We start from the raw sequence: 24,432 nt of genomic DNA on the forward strand, positions 1-24,432 counted from the left end.
AGTTTACAGGAGGCCAAAAGAGAAGTTGGGCAGCTCTCACACTGGGAATGGTCATATGTGGGTTTTGTTTTATTATTCTTAATTTATCATATGGTGAGACTTCAAATGAACAGGATCATGGCACAGGCATTAGTGGAAAAGGGAAGGCTGTTCAAAATGGAGAGGGAAGAACTTTTCTCTTATTCCTGTTGGAAAATGGAGGTGGAATATATATATATATATATATATATATATATATATATATATATATATATATGTGTGTGTGTGTGTGTGTGTGTGTGTGTGTGTATTTGGCATGCCTTTCTGTGGCTCCTCTAACACTGCACTTTGCTATGTGAGGTGAAGCAGGATTTCAACTCAGCAGGAGGAGTGTCAAACCAGCACCCTTTTATCAGCATTAGGCAGAATCTGATATGCAAGTTAAAAAGCATGGATGCATAGATGATAAATGGTCCATCATGCTCAGTAATCTTTTGGCGCTCTCTCTCTCTCTCTCTCTCCCCTCCCTCCCTTCTTGCAACTTTTTGAAGTTTATCTACCATCTTGTATTTTGCATTTATTCTGGTCATTTCCATTTCTCTTTCTCTTCGTGGAGATTCCTAAAACAAACGTTGGCAGCAGTTCAGGTAAGTGTGAGCAAGTAGCAAGAAATGGAGTAGCATTCAACAAAGTTGTCTCTTTGCACAGACACTTCATCTTCTGCAGTGGACCCCCCCCCAAAAAAAAAACCCATCTCAGGAGGGTCAGAACAGAATTGAGGGGGAGGCAGGAGAAAGAGGGGAAACTCCACTGTGCAAAGCATAAGTTGTTGTGTGAATGGGACAACTTTGTTGGATGAAACCCTTTTGACTCTTACAAACAATGGTGACGTGCAGAGCAGACCTAGTTATAAACATGTATCTAGCCATTTCAGCAAGATGGAAGCGATGTAGTCTTGGGCAATTCAAATTTGTAGGCGTGAGATCAAAATGGACTGCTCTGAAACTTGTCATTCTAAATTTTGGAGTGGGAAAGGGAAGGAAGGTCAGGTGAATATTTCAGTTTTGTTTGTTTCTTTTAATTACAATAGGCCTAGAACATAAGAAAAGCCTGCTGTATTGGGCCACTTGAAAATGAACTCTAAGCATCCTATTCTCGGAGTGGCCAACCATATGCCCACGGAAAGTCCAAAAGCAGGATCTGAGTGCAACAGCACTCTTCCCCTCTTGTGATTCTCCACCAAGTGATTACATGTATGTGTGAAAGCTGTAGTTCAGCAGTACAGCGCTTGCTTTGCATGCAGAATGCCAGAGATTCAATCCCTGACATCTCCAGGTATGGCTGGGAAACCCAGCCTGAAATCCTGGAGAACTAGACAGTCTAACTTGGTATAGGGTAATTTCCTGTGGCCACATTTTTAATTTAGGGTAATCCACTACTGAATGGTCAAGTGATGTATATGCGTCTGTGAATCAGCCCCCAAGTTTGGAGTTAAAAGGCAGAAGAAAAGCAATAGCTAAAAAAGCAAGAGATAGCCAACACAGCTTAGCCCTAGTAATCAATGGAGATAGAACACATAAAGTTGAACTCCATGATTAATCACCTTGGATTGTTTCACGTTTGTTTTCAGGTGGAAGCAGGACTGCAGGTTACCACTTAGAAATTGGATTACATGTTCTGTTCTATCTGTCTCTGTCTTATAGATCTCCAGACTTGATAACTTGCATTTTTGTTATTCTTGCAGGAGATTCTGCACAGCTGTGTCTGCACACCAGAGGTGTGAATATCATTTTTTGTGCATTCAGTACAATGCCTGAAATGGATGCACACCAAGGTTGGTGTCCGTTATTGGCCAAGCATCCAAGCTCATATTCTAGAGAGGCAGTCTCTAGCGGCGTGAGACATTCTGGGATATCTAGACTCTACTGTCCGCTCAGGAGCAAGTGGGTTTCATTAGTGAAAAGGAGAAGGTTGGTCTAGGTTTGGACAAAGGAGAAGGCATGTTGCCAAGAGTTCCCTCAAATTGGAGCCAGTTTTGGGTACAAACAGATTTAAGCTGCCTGCCCTAGAATACACGCAAGCTTTTCCAGTGGCTGTGTGTTGCAGGGGAAGATAGTTAGGAATGTGCCCTTGATAAGCATTCTGATGAACCTCTGGGTTCCTAGGAACATGATGTGGAAACCACTGGCTCACCATGAAATGACTGAAAAGTGATCGAGTGAATTGGCTCTAAGCAACCAGAAAACGAGTTAAGGAAACTCCAGAGAGAAAAGCTGCCATGGCTAGCGGGACGCGGTGTTATCTATAAACATAGCAACTTGCTCGACTGCTTTGAGACGGATGGAGGCTGTCATCTCTCTAATCCTGTAGGATTTCAGAAGATGTATAACGGATGGGAGATTTCTTCAAAGGAGACAGCTTACAAACTTGACTACATGGGGCTGATAATAATAAGAATTAAAAAAAAGAAAAAGAAAGAAATCCTTTGGAGAAAGCCAGGGACAATATTGTGGGCTGTCGGGGAGTTATTAAATATAATGTCTGCCAGGCAGCTGAACATTCATCCCAAAGCCAGGTGGGCCTAAGATAACTTAAGTCTTTTAGCAGTAACAAGGCAATACGGCAGAAACCATGATTCACCCCAACTATACTCTTGTTCCATAAAGTGACTAGAAAGCCTTAGATACTGTAAAGTAAAAGATTTATTCATTTCTCTATAAGAGTCACAATGTTTGTTCATCCTGCTCTCCTCCGATAACCAACTTTATTGAGATTTACAGTCCAATCCCTCTTGTGATTAATATACTCACAGGTGGGTTGGGTCATTTATCTGGGACTGAAATAAAGGCGTCCTTTAATCTGTTGCCCATGCTCTGCAATGTTTACTCAAATGTAAGCCCGACTGTATTCAGTGGAGCTTATTTCCCAAGAAGTGTGCATAGAGCTGAAGCCTTAATAGATCTATTTCTCTGTCAAAGCACCCCAATTGTGGAAATCCCTTCTCACTGGAGATACGAATGGGCATCCTCCATATTGTCTCCTCATAGCCATCTGAAAATATGTTTACTAATTTAGGCTTCTGGAAGAAATTAACAATCTATGCCAGACAATATTCAGAATTCATTGAGACAGTGTCTGTTTTAAGTTTGTATGCCATTTATTCTTATTTTAGGTACAATGTGTGAGAGAGAATTACTTTGATTTGTGAAGTAGGAAAGGATCCAGCCAAACCTGAGTCTGCACAGGCCATTTGGGTGATTGGGCGTTTCGGCCCCAAGGCTTCAATGCTTATAAAACTCGTGGTCTTAAGAGGAAGAAAGCTTTCTGACCATGTCTGCACACGTATTAATGATTACTAAATTTTGCACAGAATAAAAGGGAGGGGAAGGGAACAATTAAACGCATATGTCCATACTTATTCAACACTCATTCCTCCTCACCTGTGGTGGAAAAAAGTGGCCGGGCGAGATCTTGAGGATAATGGAACCCTGGGAACACACCAGGGGCAGGAGGTCTGCTGAACAGGTCAAGTTTCCCACCTATCTCTAGCTTGTGGGGATCCAGTTGCATTTGCTGTCAAAGGATACAAAAAAACATCTCATTATACATTTTTCTTTCCTTTACTACAGAGAAAAGGGGAGGGGGGAGGAAAGCAGTAAAAGGGCTCATACTTCACGCCTGCGTTAGCACCGCCAGGGAGAGTTAGCCAGAGTGATGGCAGCATCTGTGGTCTCATACTGAGAGTCATGCTCTGACAGTAGCCTCTATGAGGCCATTTCACTCCACAGCTTCTCAGCTGCCTGCCTGCCTGCCTGCCTCCTCCTCCTCCTCCATGAATAAGTTATGAAATGAGCTCTTAGCCCCATGGCATTAACTCAGCAGGAGAATGCAATGTGATATGCTGAGTGAGTCGTGCGCCCCTCGGATCAGTCTGCAGCCTCAGCCCGGCACAAACATATTCCACAGGCTGAAAGCTGCAGACAGAACTAACCCTCAAAGAGTTGGATGACAAGAGTCGCATGCTTGGTTGCTTCAGTTCAGTTCACAGAGAGAGACGGAAAAAGACAGAGGCTTGTGGAGGCTATCCCTTTCCTGGGGCAAAGAAAGCGCAGCATGAAAGACTCATGGAAAAGGAAGAGGATGAGGAAAGAATCTGCTCCCTGCATTCAGAGTGCTACACAGCCCCGTTTATTTCAATATGCTTTGAGGACGGAGCTTTCTTTCGCATGCTGATAAAAACTAGCCTAGGACAAAGTGTGCAAAAACAGTGCCCATTTGTTGGGAGGACACTCAAGTGTATCCTTGGAGGTTAAGCAGAAGCTTTACTTTCCTCATAAGAGATAACAGCTATAAATGACCTATGAAAGGATGGCATATATTCCATGACCGCAGAGAGCATAAGTAATGGAATAATAAACAAAACTTTGCGGGAGCTGAAAGGCTGCTACGAAAAGGAGCAGTGCAACCTCTCTTCTTCCTCTCCTGGTTATGTGAAAAGCAGGGGTAATCAATATGGTTCCCTCCTGATGTTGCTGTTCTCCAACTCCCATCGGCCTCAGACAGCATAGCCAATGGAAGGAGACAATGGGAGCTCCAGTTCACAGCTTCTGGAGGGCACCACACTCGCTACCCCTGGGGTAGGAAAACGAAAAACATGAACTGATGACATTTCACTTCGATTCCCCCTCACTCCACTGACTGTTCTTTACAAGGGTGGGAAACTCCCAGCACGATGATTATCCTGTCATACAATTTTTATTATATGTTAATTGGGGAGGCGGCAGGGAGAAGGAGCCACAGAGCCACTGTCTTTGACATCTGCTGCACATTGCCTGTGATGTCTAGTTCCACCCAGACCGTCAAGCAAAACTATGTTTGATACTAAGAACTATCTTACACAAAATCAGCATAGTAAGGTATCTACTATTAAAGAGCCTCAGGTGGGGGTCTTGCTCAGCCCAGCCACCTGACAGCATGTAGCTAGAGCTATCAGGAAGTCAAGCTGTGGCACCTCAACCATGCAAAGGAAATGGTTGGGCACTGAGTTATGACTCTGGCTGCTGAACATATTGGTTCCGACACTCCCTTAATATATAAAAGCTAGTGTACCTTAACCACTCCAGCAAGACTGTAAAGCAGGTAATATTGAAGTATGGAAGGTTGTTAGAAAAGCAGATTGAGCCATTTCCAGGCTTATTAGTTGCTACCAAAGTGTGTGGCTCTTAAATGGTTTCTGCTTAAAATAACGGTATACTCATTGAACCTGATTAACGTGTGCAGTCCAGCTCTATTAAAATGAAGGGATACTTGCCACTTCTGTAACACGTTGTGGAATGGCCACATTTCTGCCTTTTTCCCTGACACTAGTTACTTAGCTATGGCAGTAAATACCTGTGATGGATTAATGAGCAAAGCACAAGGTGGTTGTGGTGATGATAATGAAGAGAGGGGCATAAAAACAAATAATTTGGCTCTTAAATCAAAGCATCTATTCAAGGCATCTAGGATCCTGTGGTTCTGCAACTCCCAAATACACGTGCCTTGTAAAACATCTACAGAAATTAATTGACCACAGAGTGTTAAGCATTTGTATCCGTGGTTGTTGCTAAACCAAGATTTTGAAGCACAGGTAGTGTTGTGGCCGAGCTATTGTTTAGTTTCTTCTGTTAGAAGCTAAGAACATCCTCTTAACAATTCCTGCTAATGGACTTCCCCATTTGCCTGGACACTACTTCTGCCTCCCCTATATCACCCGAAATATTCATAACTGCCTCCCAAGAGCTTCACCAAAATTCTGCAACATGGTAATGAAATGTCTATGGCTTTGATTGCGCTTATTAATGCATATTATAAAAGATGTTCTAGCTAGCACACTTTGGGTCTCCGTGTGGAATTTAACTCCCCTCTGACTCAATAAAAACCCCCGTGAGAAGTGGCTTTAGCATCACTGAGATCACTCAAGACTTAAGTGCCTTGAAAACTGACATCTGGACTCTTCCAAGTGCCGGATTCTAAGGGCTTTAGACGAATTGCTTGGGCAAAGGTGAACCATCTATCCCTAACATTCTCACCTCTCCAGTTCCAGTCTCCCCCCATCCCTCCCCTCCACACAATACCGCAAAATAAAAAACCCCAAGCACCTCTGACACAATGACTGTCATTCTACTCGCCTGCTCTATGTTTTGTAAAATGTCCTTCACCGTACCGCTCATTTCACTCTGAACAGGATAACACTCCATATTCCACAGGAGGTACTAGTGCAGAAGGGAAATGATATTAAACATGCGTGCTTCGTACGCCCCCACCGTCCCCACAAGCCTCCCAGCTGATCTCCTTTCGGTTGCATATTTTATACCTTTGACTCGTTTTGCTACCAGTCTGCCCTGCCCCACCAGACAAGCACAACCAATTACAGCTCTACGATAGATGTTAAAAGACAGAAAGGCTTAATTAATTTCACACCTTACAAACAAAAGCTACACCGTGAGAAGCTACTTATTTATCAGGTGGGAGTAGCAGTGGGCACACATCATGTCAGCCGAAAGACTCATCATCTCTGAATAAATATGCTCATTTACCTTTATCTTCTGCTGGTGATGGTAGATCTGCCAGGCAATCTGTACGTGAACAGCACACCACTTGCCAGGCTTCTGCAAGCAAATGGATTTTAAAAATGGAGGTTTAACTTAAAATACCAGCAATCTGGAGCCATTTTTTCCCCTTGAGAATACTCAGCTCACAAAAAGAGACTAGTCATTCATGATTGTTTTGTGGAAGAATGGAAGCCTTTTTTTTTTGGAGTATTTAAAGAAATATTGTAGTATGATAAATTCGTGAGCAGGATTTGAACTATGAGCAACAGAAGGAATGAGATTGTACGGTGGTCATGATATAAGAGAGAGAAGATTGAGTGCATCAAGGGGGAGAAATTAAAAACACCACGGAAAACGGGTGGGGAAGTCAAAAAAATCAAAGAAAAATTATGTTTTGGAGTGTATATGTGATTTTTTTTGAAATTTAATAGAATGTAATAATTAAAATGACTAGTCATTCACAGTGCTGGATATTGATTTGGTTTGTATAATTTAGAAATATGCTGTATTGTTTTCATGTGAGGGAAGATTACTTGTAACAAATTCCTCCTTTGTGGAGCTTGGAGAGCATCAGATCATATGATGCAATCCCACCCTGTTCAAAGATCTGTTAGTGAAGCCTGCTCAGGATATCATGTGTGTTTTGGATGCAAGATTAGCATCCTCAAGGTACAGGGACTTTTTAGGTTAGGTGCCCCTATGGGCTTCATTTACCCCCCGCCCCAGTATTTGCCTCCCTCAGGAGACAGGTAAAGCATTTTGTTATTCTCAGGCCTTTGAAAAAGAGGCTCCTGCTTATGAAGGACAATCACACCATTGCTGATCTGTTGAATTTAAGGGGGGGCAGTATAAAAACCATGGTGCATGAATAAGAAGAGCCCTCTTGGATCAGGCCAAAGTTAATTTAGTTCACCATCTTATTTTCATGAGCAGGACATGAAGGCAGTAACTGTCTGTCACTGTTGTCCCCCCTGGAACTTGTGTTCAGAGGTGCAGCCATGATGACTAATCACCAGTGGCGTAGCGTGGGTTGTCAGCACCCGGGGCAAGGCAAGTAATTTGCGCCCCCTAACCCGTGGATTTGCGCCCCTTAACCCATGGATTTGCCCTAACCCCAGATGTTGCGCCCGGTGCGGCCCGCCCCCCCTGCACCCCCCACGCTACGCCACTGCTAATCACTATCTCTTCTTCACTCTCAATGGAAAATCCCTTTATTAAGTAAGAGGAAAGAGCATGGATAGGCCTGATAAATATATAAAATAAACATATAAAGAAGCTCGAGTCGGGAGAACCATATTTTATTCTTCCCACAATCCATGCATTGATTTTTTCATCCTTAATTCATGAAGGAGAAGGCTCCTTTGGATTGCAGGCTCTAAGAAACTGTGTGATTGAAATCATGAAAATTTGTTTAGCACTGCAAATGCTTCATTTGCATAATTTATGCAGGTAGCAGAATCTAGCTTTTCCTACTGTAGAATTTGGGCTAACTTGGAAAGTTGAAGCAGAAAGTGAATGCAAGGTACGAATCAAGAGTATTATTTAATCAACTTCAAAGGAAGTGCCAAGACAGATTTATGTCACATGCATGTACATTTTTACATTTACACAAATTATATTTTAAGAAAAGGTAGATTAAAAAAAATCCCTGACAAACCTTACTTACTCGTACTGGAGCCCGATAGGGGTCAGACACCTAAGGAAAATGTGGAAAAACAGATCAGTCTTGGAAATTCAGTCATACAGAGGAAAAGGAATTTAATTTGAGAGAATAGATGACAATAAACAGAGAAAATAAATCAGAGGAGAATTGTCACAACCTCCTTCCACTAATTTGCACCAAGTTAGAAAGTCCCAAAGGGTGCCCTGCAGTCTTAGCACTGATGGAAACATGCCTTTATAAAAGCAGCTAGCAAGTAAGAATGTGGATTCTTTCAAGTTCAAAGTCAAATACTTGAAGCCATCCAAACTGGCACAATAGTTTGCATGACTGCTTGCACTGGAATAGTGCAGGTGCAACACATTTGGTGAACCCCCTATCCAGTTTGAGAACAAGCAAGACTCAAAACATAAATTTATGTGGTCCAGTCGGTTCAGCTATTTACCCATTAACTTAAAATTCGGGTCTGCTAACCAGATCTGAGGATCCAGTTCTTTCTCCATCTTGCTTTTTTTTAAAAAAAAAAAAAAACAGCAATAATATAACAAAGGGTTTTTTGTTTACATAATGATAACATTTCCCATTTTTAAGTCTTCTACTCAGGAAAACCCGAGTCTGGGAAGCAATAGCACAGCCAAAGGTTGTGCCATTTTTCCTCTCTTTTTCTGCAGGAAAAATATACATTATGTTTGATTTTTAGAGGGCTGAACCTTTAGTTGGAATGAGACAAAGACAGAGGTTTCACGTGCTTTACATACCCCTGGCGTCTTTTGCAGAAGAGTATGGTGTACTGCTCCAGGCCTACTCGCTACGTCAATAGGATTTGAAGTCTGCAATGAAAGGAGAAGACAATAAATAAAAGTTCCACTGCTCCAGCCATGAATTAATGCGACCCTGTTAAAACATAAAGCTTGTAAATATGCAAAGTTAGTTAAGTTTAGTATGGTAGCTTAGTATGTTTTTGTAGGAAGGGTTTCAGTTAAACGCCCTATGAGAAATCATACTTGCTATTTGGTGCTCGTGGACCTAAGCCTTAGGCCTGGATTTTTAGGCCTCTGTTGTAGCCAGGAGCACCTTCGCACAACCAAAATGGGTTCGCGGGCTCTGTCCTTTTCTGGAACCTCCCAGCCTGGCCACTGTGATTCATGCTTTAGTTGACTGTTGTTCGGATTATTGCTAACAGCCTGTGGGACTGCCTCTGAAGAGACGTGGAAACTTTAGCTGGTTCTGAATTCTGCAGCCAGACTTCTTATGGGGTTGGGATATAGGACATGTGTTGTACTAACTCCTTTGGCTGCCTAGTTGCTGTCACTACATAAATAAGTGAGTGGCTCCTGAACTGGATGAATGTAGGGCTGCTTTTAATTCACTCTGTGTTGTTGCAGAATGTAAAAGGTAAAGGACCCATGACAGTTAAGTTCAGTCAAAGATGACTGGGGTTGCAGCGCTCATCTTGCTTTACAGGCCAAGGGAGCCGGCATTTGTCCTCAGACAGTTTTTCCGGGTCATGTGGCCAGCATGACTAAGCCGCTTCTGGTGCAACAGAACACCAGAACCAGAGCAGCACATGGAAACGCCGTTTACCTTCCCACCAGAGCAGTACCTATTTATCTGCTTGCACTTTTTGGCGTGCTTTTGAGTTGCTAGGTCGGCAGGAGCTGGGACCGAGCAACGGGAGCTCACCCCCTCACGGGGATTCGAACTGCCGACCTTCTGATGGTCAAGCCCAAGAGGCTCAGTGGTTTAGACCACAGCGCCACCTGCGTCCCTTGTTGCGGAATGAAGTGCTCACAAAAAATGATATGACTTGCTCAGTAAGTGGCAGAGCTAGGGACAGATCCTGTTCTGACCAAGGTGGGGATGAGAGGCATTCTCACCCCCTGGCATGTTTGATTGGGTGCATAGGCTTTATCCTGAGAATCCCAATTGTAAAAGCTTTCAGTGCTCACGACTGTAGAGATCTTGGAAATATGGTAGAAAAGTGGAAACAGAGCGTACGATGGTAAATGCTTTGTGTGTCTGTGTCCCCAACGTTCTGAAAGTTGACTTCTGAATAGGTTCATCACGGGATAGGGACCCATCATACTCTGCAGGATTGAACGGAAGCAATTTGCTGCCTCAGGCGGAACAGCAAAAAGCACCCTCAGAACAGTCAAGGAGTGCAGTAACCAAGGTCAGTTAAGATATTTAGGCAGCCGAGGCTGAACATCTCTCAAGCTCCTTTCCCCCTCCCTGGTGGTATCAATACAAGAACAATAAAAAAGTGAATAGCAATTTGCTGCCCTTTCATAACCCCCCAAGCAGCTGCCTCACGGTAATTTGTGCAACATTCAGTGCTCTTCCCTCAGTTACCATATAGCCACTTGCTAGAAACCAGGGATGTGAAACCTTTTATTAGTCTGCAGGCCGCATTCCCCTCGTGTGCCACCTTCTGGGGGTCAGATGCTAAAGGGGGGGGGGCAGAGGCAAAAAGCTGGTTGAGCAACCAATGCAAATCTTTGGTTTGTACAGTTCCAGATGTACAAAAGTTAGGGGTTTCTACACCCCACCCCACCTCACATCCAGGAAAGCAGGAGGCCTGAGAGTTTGGGTGAGGAGTTTGTGGCCTAGGGTTGCACAGAGGTACAGTCCTAGGAAGGCTGCATCTGGCCCCAGACTAGAAGTTCCCTTAGAAGCAGCCACATTCGTTTTGCTTTTTTTTTTTTTTTGCTCTTTTGGACATAAATATAATTTTTTTAAATGATTTATTTTAGCTGTCAGCTTTGGGTGGTGGAGCCCATTCTACATCTAAGTCATGGTGTGTGCTACACTTTCTGGCTTCTTTGTGCAAAAAAGATTTTGCCTCATTAAAGGGAGATGAGCACACATATTCTTGTGCATTCTTCTCTTCCTAGCACCAATGCTGCCCCTCCTTCACTGAAGACACATTTGCCTTTTATACATATGAAATTGCACCACTGAGCTTGTACGTCCATTCGCCTTGGAACCTTGCTAATTTCCTCTATTATTTTAGCAGGAGCATTAGCTGTTTATGGATGCAACTGTGCATGTTTAAAGGCTGTTGTTTTGAAACTAGGTTTTTTTAAATAAAAAAACAGCCTGTAAATCTATGAGGAAATAGGAAAACCAGAAATCATACTATAGCGTATGATTGGATGGAACACCAAATGTGTTTTTTTAATTTTTTGCCTGGGGTGCAATTCTGCACAGTAGTTAACCAAGCCCTGAGGTTATACCTCCAACTTGGCGTGATCGGTCCCAGGAGAGCCCTGTCTTGGCTTGTTGGAGGGAATGGGGCTCTGAGCCAGCAATCAGTCTTTTCCTTCCCATGGCACTGCACCTGTTGTTCTTCAAGATGAGTGCAGAAAGTTTGGCTAATTCCCTAGCTAGGCAGTTAACCGATTAAACGGGCCAAATTGCTGTCAGATTTCAAACAAGGAGGCTTAAGGAGCAACCTGCAAACATACTTCTGTAACTTAAGTATGAGAGGTCAAGGATGGTTTTAAAAGTTGAAAGAAAAAGAACAAAAGGACGCAACGAAAGAATCCTGAGTTGTGTGTGCAAAGGAGAGGGTGGGGGAGATTCTCCCATGAGCGGAAGGGCTGTCAGGCCCCTTTTGTGAACTGATGGGTAGGGAGGCAAAAATAACAGCTATGATGCATTTTAAGGTCACATCACATTAATAGTGTGAGTGATAGAGTGCCCTTTGGTCCTTCTGTCCCCCTGAAGACAGATGGAAATGCTTCCTTCGGCAAAGTAAATTGAATACTTTTGACCTTTTCAAGTTCTTAGCTCATGAGAAATGGCCTTTGGGAAAGTAGCTAAGAAGTTTGCAGTCAGGTTGGATTCATGTGGTGGGGATTTACATATGAGGCCTCGGGGAAGTGACATGAGAAGTGGGGAGGGAAACAAAAACAAACTCCTTGCTTCACAGGGCAAGGAGGACAGAATTCATTATGCCACGGTCAGCCACTGAATGCGTCTGTCATGATGATCTAGGGCTTAAGGCAGCCACATGGGAGGAAGAGGAAAGTTTGAGAAGAAAAAGGTTAGGATGATTTGTGTGGATTTCAGCTTTATCTTTTCTCCAAGGAGATGAATCATTATCGCTGCAAGTTGTGGATAATTTAGGTGCGTCCACATGCTCCCCATTCAGTCAAATATAGCAACACAATGTTGTAAATCTGGGGGACTGCTTTCCCCCTTGGGGAAGGTTCATGTGCTGTTAGAGAAGACTAGCCAATTTTGTTGCTATGCATCTCCTGTACACACAGGAGAACACCATTAAGAACACCAGTATCCCACCATTTCAGAACCAACCAAGGCATCTTAATGAACATTTAGGCAAACAAGAAAACACAAGCCACTCTGGTGGAGTGACCACATGGAAGAGAAATGGGAGAAGAGCAGAGCAATAAGGGCAGCACAGGTAGTGGGGGAGTGGAGTGATCAAGGTGGCATGGGGCAGGGGAGCAGAAAGACCAGGGTGCATGGACGTAACCCTAAATCAAGTACATAAATAGAAATACTTTACTAACTGAGATTCTGCCCCCCAAAAAACATAAAGCTTGCCCCCCAACAAAAATCCTGGCTATGTCCATGCAAGGGTGCATGGGGGGTGGAAAGAGAAAATGAACTGGACAGTGTGGCAAGGGGGGAAGGTAGCCTCACATGCGACACCTTGACCAGGGCCCTTCAAACCTGGCAATAATACTGGGGTGGGGATTGGGGACCCACTCATCTAATCTGGACTGTGCTCATAAAATGGAGTCTCACAACGGCTAGAGCACGTTGCAGAAGAATATGGAAAACAGTGGTTGTCTTGGACCAATTTTATGAGGTGTGAAGAGGGTGGTTTTTCTGGTCAAATTCCTTCCTTCTAAATAGTGGCTTACATGAAATTGCAAGAAATCCCTAGGCCCACTCTATATTGCTGGTGTGCATCTAATGATGAAATCAAGCAGAAAACAGCAATCTGGAGCAAAGAACCGTGCAATCAGGCTGTGAAGCAGCCCACAAATTTGCAAAATTAATATATAAACAAGAAAATTAAAAATAGCAAAAAACTAGATTCAAAGTCCCAATGACTGCACTAGGCTTGCTGAACAACTGGTCTGACTTAGCATAAGATAACTCCTTCCATGAAACAACTTGGTAATAAATACAGAAACCAAAGGATGACTATTGTCTAGTGCAGGGGTTGTCAACCGGGTCCCTACCGCCCACTAGTGGGTGTTTCAGGATTCTAGGTGGGCAGTAGGGGATTCTATGGCACAAGCTGAATCCTCCTTCCATCGAGCACTGGTGGGTGGTAAGGAAATTTTACCATCAAGAAAGATGCATTAGTGGGCAGTAGGTATAAAAAGGTTGACTACCGCTGGTCTAGTGCATTAGCTGTTGTCCTAAAGGTTTTGAAGCTGCTGTATTAACCTCGCATTACTCCATCAAGAAATGAAGACCCCTGATTTGAGTCAATCCAGTTGGTTCTGCAAGGAAGTGGCAACCACAGTTGTCTGGAGGCATCCTCTTCCTCCAAACCCACATCCCGCGCCAAAACTGAGTGGGGAAATGGCTGTACAAAGATCCGCATGCCAGCAGAGGGTAAACAGGGTTACAACCAGTGAGGGACAGCTCAGAATCACACCCACTGTGTCACAGCAAACAGAGCGTTGGATTTGGACCAGGAAAGCCTATGAACAAACCTCTGTTTAATCATGAGGCTCATTAGGTGACCTTAAGCCACTCACCATCTTTTAGTCTAACCAATCCTCACAGGCTTGCTATGGGGGAAACTGTCCCGCAAGCTCCTTGGGCAATAAATGCACAGAAAGTTAGGTTAAGATCAGGAATGCTTTTGAATTCCCACTCATGTATGCAAGTTCACAAAAGAAAGGCTCCACCTGAACCCTAAGCTTATCGTTCGAACTGCAGACTACATTTTATGTATATTTGCAACGCAGATAGCGAAGCTGCCTCTTTGGCAAATGCTCTTCCTTTTATCTCTGCATGGAGATATGTCTGCAGAAGCCGCTGGAGCTTTGGGGGTTGCATTTCCTCGCCCTTCTAAAAATCTACAATCCTACACTACAATTCTATACCCACTTACCCTGGATTAAGTCCCACTGAATTCAGTGGGGTTTACTTTTTACAGCTCGGATGACATTGCTCATGTTTCTATAAAGAACTTTACAAATGGAAAGAAAGGAATCTCAAGCCTGGCACCATGAGAGCTTTTAAGCAACAAACGTTGTAAGAGAAACAGTAAAAACTAGCTGAGCCTACTACTACAACACCATTAGGGCCACCCTCCATGCTATATGTAAGTTTCTTTGTTTGCTAACATTGGGTGGGGGGTTGCCAGTGTTTAAGGGGTACAGGGTCACCCTCAGAAGCCTAAAGCTACTATGCTATTGGTGATCTCAGCCCCCCCCCAAAAAAAATAAAAAAAATCTCTGTTTTGTTTGTTGGGTTGTTAAGGGGTTTCTGCAATAGCAGTGGAGCAATACCACTGCTTTGGCCTGGCCCAGTTTCCAGCTCCAGAGCATGGAGTTATCTCTTTACACCAATACTAGAAGCCCTACTGCAGAATAATGTGGCCTTTTTCTTCTGCACAGCAATTTCAGAAGTTGTCCATTATGAGCTGTATTCTTGTGTTAATATAAACATGATATCCAGAATTTTAAGTATCAGCTGACATGTCTGCAAAACTGCTTCAGGATTTGAGTGTCTGCAAGAGACAACAGGGATGGGAACAGATAAGCCACACAGGCTAATCTGACTAAGCACATATTGCGTTTGCTTAAGTTCTAAAAAATCTTATTTGAAGCGTAGCACTCTCTTCTGATAAACAGCCAGCATCTACTCCAGCCCCTCCAAGCCACATTTCTACAAAACAGTTGGGGCTGCCTACATTATTTTCACTTGGCTTCCCTATATGATGCTAGTTACCCAGTGGTAAGGGAAAGGCTAATTGCAAACAGAGGCTGCAGCTTAGCTGATCAGTTTCACAGATGGTGTAGTTTCTGCTGGTGAGTTTCATTGCAGCTGTCTGATGACCGATTTGAGAGTGGCTGCAGTTTCAGAACCATTTGGAACGCACAGTATCTTTTGCTGCAGAGGTGTAAGGGGGGAAAAGTTGGATGGTAGGTGTGTGCATGGGCCCAAAGATTCGCCTTATATGTGCATCTCTGTGTTTTAAAACTGTCAACTGTACAGGCTGCATTTCAGTCTGTAATTCAGGCTCAAAGGCACTTTGTATAAAATGAAGCTTTGCATTCCCCATTCACTATAATGGGGAATGTAAAAATGGCTATGACACTTTCCTGTTTGACAAAAGTGGGTGAAATGTTTGCAGAGTTCTGAAGGGTTCTGCTTTGTTTTTTGGATAGCGCAAAGCAATTTAGGATTTAAAACAAAACAAAAACCTCTGAAAGGAATCTTTTAATTCTCCATGGATTTAGCAAAATAAACGAACAAACCCAGACCCTCACACAGAACTGATGCACACCCTATTGTGTACCCATATGCAATGCAAAAAGCACCAAATGCACCATGCAAACCGACTGCGCACTTGGCTATTTTTGCCCCATGTGCACACATCCAGAATTCTTACAGTGTATACACACAATAAAATACTCACATGAAGAAAAAGAGCTCCATTCCCCAAATACCTGCCTATAGAAAAAAGGTACTGCAAAGCAGCTGTGGAGCCCAATCCAGAAGCGATTGGGGAGACCTGCTTGTTGCCCACTAACATCACCAATGCAGCTTCTAGTAAAATAATTGTGTTAGGTCCTCACAGTCAATGCTTCCCCCAAATGACCCCCAATTCTCTTGCCACTTGCAAGAGGTGGGCTGAATGCAATGACACATTCCTTTGTTTTTTAAAGGCAGGTAACCTTTGGCCCTCCAGATTTTGCTGAACTACAACTCCCATTGCCCCTAGCATTGGCCATGCTTGTTGGTGATGATGGGAGATGGAGTTCAACAACATCTGGAGGGCCAAAGGTCCCCCGCTCCTGCTTTAAAGAATATGACTAGGGCAGAAGTAGGCAGTGTGGTACCCTTGAGATGTTGCTGCACTACAATTTCCACAGTCCTCAAACACTGGGGCCAATGAGAGAGACGGAGTCCAAAATATCTGGAGAGCACCACAATGGCTACCTGTGTACTAGGGAGACCTAGGTCAGCAGCAGCAAGAGGTTCCACCTCCCTCCCTGAAAATATATGGGTAGAGCTTTAGGGAGCCACTGTCTTTAACTATCAAGCAAATTGCACAAGGGAAACAGATGTGCCTAGTGAAAATAATAATTCGATCAAGAAATACACGTGTGTTTATATTGCAGCTACATTTTAATCATGCTTTCTTTCGTATGGGCAACAACAACAAAAATGAGCCTGTGGAAAAAATGAAACCATAATAAATTTGTACCTTCGGCTGAAATGCTCCCTGAAGTGACCCAAAAGGACCTGAATGTGGAAGCAGAGGTGGCATCCCAGGCATTGCTGGAGGATAGCTTGGAAAGAACTAGGAAGGGGGAAAGGGGGGCGGGAAGAGAGAGAAAAGGAGAGGGGTGGTTACATTACAGATAACTAACAGATGTGAGAGACAAGTTTGGTGCAAATCGTAAGAACCTGTTCCAAAACAAAAATTACCAAATCAATTTCAACCCCTTTATTGGTTAGACGCTGGGGGAGCTTGCCTAACTCATGATTCCTTCAAGAGCTCATTTTTAACAAACGAACAACACACCCACTTTAAATTTGCTGTATCGTTAAAGGAATATTCCATTTTCATGCACTCACTCAAATCACATTTGCAAATATTTTGATTGCGAGCTTGGTGACCTGCTATCCAATCTCTAAAGAGATTTGTACTTCTGAGTAACTCGCAAGTCTTCTGCATTTGGCTGCTTCTGAGAGACTTGGTTTGTATCGAGGGTGAATTTACCCAGTGTGTTAAGCAGCTCCCAGCACTAAAATGAATGCGGCCTTTCCAGTGAAACACAAATGTTACCCTTACTGTGGATCAGGGGTGGGAAACCTTAAGCCAGGAGCCTAAATCTGCCTTTCTAGCTGGATGTGGGAATCTCTATAAGCCTTGCCCCCTCCCGAGGTCACACCCCTCTGTACCCTAGAATAACAGAATTGAAGAGGTGGAAGGGATCACGAGGGTCATCTAGTCCAACCCCCTGCAGTGCAGGAATCTTTTGCTCAACGTGGGGCTCAAAGTCGCAACCCTGAGATTAAGAGTCACATGGTCTATCAATGGATAGAAGCACCCTCCTTGAGTGCTTCTGCCTTGCTGGAGTGTGTCCTTGAACTATAATAATGCCTTTCTTTTCCTGGATGGAGAGGTATATGTGTGTGTGTAGAAAACCACTCACTTTTGCATAGTTTTAATGCGGCCTACTATGTCACATGTATTGACCTGCCCACTTTGCCTCTTTCCCCACCCATCAATGTTATATTGCCCCTGGAAGGTTCCCTGTGACAAAATGCGGCTCTTGGGCTCAAAAGAGTTTCCTACAGTTCACCTACAAAATCCTTCATTGGAATCATGGCATCAGCAAGAGGTGTTCAGGAAGGGCTACCACAATCAGTGTGTGATATGAAGGACATATTGCATTAGCATTATACAATGCCCTAGACATCACACCATCAAGGCAAGCTAGTTGTTGAACTAGATTATTTCCTTATTCAGCTCGAGAGACCTAAAGAGAAGGATGCAGTGTTCTAAAGACTACATTTCCATCCTTAGACTTCCATCCTGCTCCTTAGGAGCAGGCCTGCTGTGTGCCGCTACTGTAGCTTATCCATGTATTTTTTTAGTTTTATCTTCGGAGCATTAAGTGTTAGAAAATTGGTTGTTGTTTTTAACAAACGAAAGCAGAGATTCTCAGAATGAATTCTGTGTTTGCGATTGCTGTCCAACTGCACAGAACTGCACAGCTCTGCTTATGCACCTGATTATACAGCCTGAAACTTTTTGTAATGGTCTTGTTTTTGCCAGAGCAGGATGTCACTGTAGTAACAGCTGTCAAGCCTCTTTTCTACATACATATTTAAGGTGGGGTTGCCAGTCCTCAAGAAAGCATTAAATACTTTCCTGGGGGTGGGGGGGGGGAGAGACATTTCCAATAGATGTCTATAAGAAGCAAAAGGTCCATGGGACAACAGATGCTCTTTTGAGAAGAATGGAAAGCTTTCATTTTTACCAGAGGGGGGAAATTAGCCTCTGCTACCATTCTTAATTCTGCTATTATAGCTCTCCTGCAAAACATGCCACTTTAGCAAGTGTGAAAGCAGCCTGCTTGGGATCTTTAATCTTTATCTGCCTCCCAGTTACAAGGTAATTACCACAGTTGCCAACCATGAAGTCCACTATTATCAGCACACACTTTTAATTTTCCACAGTATGCGGTCCCAGAACGCTGCTTCTGATGCAGCAACTGATAAAAAGGAACGGCAGAGCAAGGGCAGGCAGTAAGTGTACCAACAGGCAAGCAATTCTAGAGTGCTGCTGAAAGGCTTGAATTCAGACACTATCCTTTATATCAGGATGACTGGCTGAAGAATCATGTTTAGCGTGAAAGCTCATTTATTTTTACTGTGACAAAACTGGCCCAATTAAAGAAACAACAACCAGACATGCCATTATTGCTTTTGCATAGAGTAGTCTCTGACACTAGCATGGCAGTGGCTGTTTGCATCATTTTTTGGCTTCTTATCAATGAGTGTTTTTGAAGTGACAGGTGAGAAATCTTCTTTTTTAGGACTGGCAGGATATTTTGGTGTACAAGCTAGTTCCCATCTTGAGAGAAGATTTTGATAATGAGTTGTCACAATGTCGGGAAAGCTGATAACGTATTTCCATATGGCATTCTGTTAGGGTAACTGAACAGAACTGGACTAGACAGCAGTGGCTATGTGGAATGGATTCACAAATGTCTGAAAGAATCAGCTTAAGAAATAATTACAATGCATGGCTGTCATCTCAGAAAGAACTATCAACTGGAATTTCACAAGTGTCTATTATGCCCATGGACCACTTTTGTTCAATCTTATAATTAGAGATTTACATATATAGTTTTATCAAATGTGCCGAGGATATAAAGCCAGGAGGTGGTGCATACACGATGGATGACAGAATCAATAATTCAGAACACCTAGACTAAATTTGGAGAGAAAAAAGAGCCGAAAGTGACAAAAAAATATTATAGACAAGTTACTGGAATTAGGCGAGCTATGTCCAGTAAATAAGTAACAAAAAATGCATAAAATGGAGAATAATGGTGACAGATCTATTCCTAGGGAATAGCAGTACTGAACAAGGCCAGCAGAGTTAAAATATATCCAATTTTAACTCTGCTGGCCTTGTCTGGTACCGAGCTTGTTCAGTTACTTGGTGCATGCCTGTTTGGTCTTCTAACACTTTCTAACTACAGGACAAAAGTGAGCCCCTTTACTTAGCCCTGGCTAGTCTACAGCTGAACTACTGTGTTATGCCTGAGTCACTAAATTTGAAGAAAGATGTATGAAGACTGGAAGACACTAGCTTAGTTCTCATTGTGGTGGTATAACATGTGCTGGGCTGTAACACTTCAGCCTATAGCTCACATGATTCAGAACTCCTTCACGTCAAAGACTAGTTGCCAATGAGAAGGGTTCTAGCATAGTCTTCTTCTGGTTATGTTAGTTTTTATATGTGCGGGGAATGCTTTTGGATGAAGAGGTATTCATGTGAGTTCCAGCTCAGAATCAGCAGTGGTATTGTACAGACACAGACTTAGCATTTCTTTTGCAATCCTATTCATAAGCAAGTTTCAATGGGCAATACTCCCAAGCAAATAGGTATAGGATTTTAGCCTGAGAAACAGGTGTCAGAAAGCAGCAACCAACACTGAATTAGAGGAAGAACATTTGATGAATGATTGAATTAAAGGAATTTTATGGTGTTATTGTAGTAGGTAAAAATAAACTTAAGGGAAGGGAATTCACTTAAAAAACAACAACACAGAGACAAGAGCTAAAGCTTGCTACATCAAATACATGCAAGGAAAGCCAGCAGCAAGTTCAAACATAGAAACCAAAACCAAATAAAAAATAAAAACCCAAACCCACAAATGCACTCACGTTGGAATGTCGAAAATAAGGGTTATCAAGTTTGGGAGCGTACTTGTCGAACTGGAAGAAAAAGAGAAATAACACAAAAACAAATGAGAATATATTTCTTCAGCACTGGATTGCAATCTAAGCACAATGAAGCATGCTCCCAGGTGTACAGGATCCAGTTTAGCTAGTGGGTTTTTTGGGGGGGGAGGTGGCAGTGGGGAGTTTTATTTTAAGGGCACATGTATATTTTCCAAACTTCACAGCCTCTTAAACCTGCACCTTTGCAAGGGGAAGCAGCAAGTTCAGTCATCTAGCACATAAATCTTTACCATCACCTACAAACTTCCTCAAGAAGCCAGTCAACACCCTAAATCATTTCTAAAAGTTAGATTTTATGATACAGCTGTATGTGCTGGAGCAGAACTCAAGCAGTCATCTCATTTTTTAAAACCACACAGCCCTTACTTAGCTCAACCAGCTCCTTGGAAAAAGGCGTAAGAAAGATCAGACAGGATTGCAAGATAGATCCACCCACTGTGGATCTGCCCTCATGTTTTTTGTCCTGGCGTTTTGTCCCCTTGCGCTGTGCACCTGACCTGTGCCCCCATCAGTATTCTTTCCATGCCCCGTGAAGAATGTGCACATTCCAATCTTAAGCAAAAGGGAGATGTGCTGGGGGAAGGCGCAGAATGGCGAGCAATGACCCCTTTGAAATGCCACTCGTTCAGCAAGCCAGCTGTTGTGTGCTCTCCTCCATACAGGAGAGCAGATTTGCAATTGTGTTAATTACAGTTATTACCGGAGTCATGTACCCTCCAGTGTAAATACTATAAATTACTAAAACACATGCAGCTGGCGGTTTCAACGCCACCCGCTCTGGCATTAGGATTAATAAACCCATTTAGTGGAATATAAGAAGATGGGAGCTCAAGCACAACAAAAGAGGGTGCGGCAAAGCTGTTTTCACTCTTTAGCTTGACATCAACAGGGCGTGGGTGGGCAGGAAGGGAACTCTTTTTCCAGCAAGATCAGATATCAGGATTCTTAAACAACATGCCAGGCCTTCAAGGAAAAGTTCTGAGATTGCTTTATGAAAGAAGGGGAGTAGGGAGGTATTTGCACGTTGCTTAAACACCTGTGGATGGACATTGGGGGAGGCAGAAATCGCTCTCATTGTCCTGCAGTTAAGCAGATTAGAAGCAAACAATGTCGTCATACCAGCAGCCAGTGTGGTAAAGAAAGGCAAGAAATGTCATTTCCTATGAGCTTGCCCCACAATGCCTGTTTTGGAACATTTGCTGCTTCACTACAAAAGAAAGCAGTGCGTTCCTTCAAAAAGAGAGAAAATATTGAATCTTGCTTTATGCAATGTACCAATAAATAAATAAATAAACATTGCCTTGTGTGAAAAAAGGCTGTTTGGAGAATTTACAAAACTGAGAACAGCAGCAGTGGAAAAGGAACAAAACCAAATGGCATCGCTGTAAAACCTGAGAGCCAAGGAGGCAGGAAAAGCTCTAGCTTTTTGCTAGATTGTGACCCTGCTAAAGTTTTGTTGTCCCATCAAACAAACCCTTGCTGGAACGGCCAATGACTCTGAGAAGTTGGTGAAGGGGTGGAGCTTTCAGCCATGGGTGGATGGTATTATTTAAAAGCAACTTGAATGTTCCAGATATCCTGTCTGGGAAGAAACTGTAAAACAACCTTAAAGCCTGAAGAAGTCCCTCACGCTTGCCATAAGCAAGCATAGCCCATGTTGAAAAATTGGGTTGCCCAGTGAAATGTTGAGTTAGTGAGTGGGTGGTATAGCAATAGATGGCAATGATGCAAAAATATTGAAACCAAGCAGCCCAGGCAAATTATTATGGCAAGGCAGGAGTCAACCAGTGTGGCATTAGGTTTATTGCACAATGATGTTGACCGCTCGTGTGTTAACAAAACAATCAACTTATTGCAATAAAAGCTATTTCCTGCCCTCTCAACTCTTACTTTCATAGAAGATTCTCGCTTTGCTGCGAATCCTGCAAGATCTGCTCCTTGCTTTGCTGGCCTATTTCCACTTGGCCTGGGAAGGGTGGGGGCATGACTGACCAGCTACAGCAACTGCTGCTTCTGCTTAAGGGGCCAGAGACCCTCCTACCTGTGAGTCCTGCAGGGTGCTATTGTATGTATTGTTGGGAGTTTTAGTTGGAGTCAATATTTAATTTTGGAGATATTAAATTTCTGCTGTTATGAACTATGTGGGGATTGTTTGATTTTACTGTATACCTACTGAGCTGTTTCCATTTATTGTTTGTGACTATGAAAATGTTGCTGCGTTCTTCTAATTATGTAAATCTTTTCATGCCATAAGCCATTTTGAGCATGGTTTAACGATGTAAAGGTGGCATACAAATACACAGTGATGATGAAAATTTTATACCCTGCCCTTTCTGTCACAGTCAGACATGCTTATATGTGGGGTGCCCTTCCCATCTTACTTTCAAGATATAAGCAGTGCTTTTTTTCTAGAAAAATGTTTAGGGGTATTCTCATTTTCCTACTCATATTGTAATTGTTGTTGTTTAGTCGTGTCCGACTCTTCGTGACCCCATGGACCAGAGCACGCCAGGCACTCCTGTCTTCCACTGCATATTCCACTATGTATTGTAATACTGCGCCTCAAGGAGGCCAAACGTAGACTCACAAAATGTTTAGGGGTAGGCGTACTCCTGCGTCCCCCCCAGAAAAAAAGCACTGGATATTCTTATATCCACTGCTTTTTCTGGGGGGGGGGGACGCAGGAGTACGCATAGCAATGCCCATGTTGCAATAAGTGTGTGAGATATATGAAATCATGCCTGCATGTTCCCTCCCATATGCCCAGATGCTATTATGTCAGCTGCCTGAAACGCCTAAGAGGAGAAAAGCAAAAACTTGCACGACCATTCCACATTACAAGTCGCACCCCCTTCTCTAGAAACAGAGCTTGGCAAAAGGTTTGCAGAGAAGTAGCCGTGTGGTGGGGCCCATTGAGAAGAAGCAGCAGGTTGCAACCTACGGAAACTTACTGTATTAAATACTAGTTTGAAAACAGTGCAACTGAAGGTGGCAACTTTAAACAAACGCATCCTTACGAGGATGCACTTTTCACAGAAAAGTGTCCGTCTCAAAGAGCTGGTGCTGGCATGGTTGTTTTGGCCAGAGGTGTCTCTACTTATCCTCACATTTTGGGAGGGGGTACGCACCAGGGGAGGTGCAGTGGGCGGCATCTGGGGCAGGCTGGATGGAAAATGGCTGAATGTGTGCTGGTGGGTGTGTTGGTGCTGGTGGGTGTGTTGGTGCTGGTGGAACTCCGCCCTCAGCAGCGGCACCGGGCCAAGAGAGGCACCGGTCCTGTCCGAACTCTGAACCAAAAAACGATTATTCAGCTCTTGCCTGAGCAGCTCGTGATCTAGAAGAGGGAGAGAGAGAGAGGGAGAGGGGACGGGGAAAAGACACAAGGGCACAAGGGCCTGTGAGTTTCACAAAAGACGTAGAAGAAAAAGAGTCAAGATATTCACCTGGCATTCCCTGTTTCTGCAGGTCATGCTGTGGTGGTTTTCTACGTGAGGACTCATTGGTGGAGGTAAGAGAGATGCCTGTGACAAAGTACCAATCAGAATCCCCGAATGAGGCTGGCAATACATGATTGGTTGGTTGAATGATATCAACAGGCTGGTATCTAAAGACAAGAGAGAACACCATGAGTCATCACAGCAGAAAACATACTGGGGCGTTATCAACAAAGTGTCCCTTCCCCATCCCTCCTCCCAGCCCAAAAAACATTCATGATAGGATTTATTAGACCCTAAGCGAGGGGTGGAGGGTGTCATCAACTTTCCCCATCTTCCTTTCCACCCCACCAACATGTCTATCTCTGCATTCAGAAGCATTTCACACTGACATTTTCCATACACATATATAATCTCCACGTAGCAAAACTCTCAAGCACACTGCCACTTATGAAGCAAAGGACCTGTAGTTTGTGTACTGTGGATTTAAGGGTTGGAGGAACTGCTGAAAGATAATATTTTTTGTAAAAAAAAGAAAACATGAATACAAAGG

The 24,432-nt window shown here is 43.4% G+C and overlaps 1 protein-coding gene across 10 annotated transcripts in view; it reads right to left on the bottom strand.

Moving 5' to 3' along the window:
- Positions 1 to 24,432, bottom strand: part of FBRSL1 (fibrosin like 1) — a 762,210-nt gene that overhangs the window by 11,673 nt on the left and 726,105 nt on the right. For 4 of the 10 annotated variants that reach the window (XM_083589746.1, XM_083589753.1, XM_083589749.1 and 1 more), the window contains exons 9-16: positions 23,889 to 24,049; positions 20,368 to 20,418; positions 16,664 to 16,759; positions 8,991 to 9,062; positions 8,230 to 8,268; positions 6,558 to 6,629; positions 6,150 to 6,233; positions 3,420 to 3,552 (exon numbers count right to left, since the gene is read on the bottom strand). In XM_083589746.1, coding sequence (XP_083445872.1) covers positions 3,420 to 3,552; positions 6,150 to 6,233; positions 6,558 to 6,629; positions 8,230 to 8,268; positions 8,991 to 9,062; positions 16,664 to 16,759; positions 20,368 to 20,418; positions 23,889 to 24,049 — 708 coding nt within the window. Of the gene's footprint in view, positions 1 to 3,419; positions 3,553 to 6,149; positions 6,234 to 6,557; positions 6,630 to 8,229; positions 8,269 to 8,990; positions 9,063 to 16,663; positions 16,760 to 20,367; positions 20,419 to 23,552; positions 23,780 to 23,888; positions 24,050 to 24,432 lie in introns of all 10 variants that reach the window. The other 6 variants (XM_083589754.1, XM_083589747.1, XM_083589745.1 and 3 more) reach the window with 6 other exon arrangements.

Source organism: Podarcis filfolensis, assembly GCF_964270895.1.
Source record: "Podarcis filfolensis genome assembly, chromosome: 16".
Lineage (NCBI taxonomy): Eukaryota > Metazoa > Chordata > Lepidosauria > Squamata > Lacertidae > Podarcis > Podarcis filfolensis.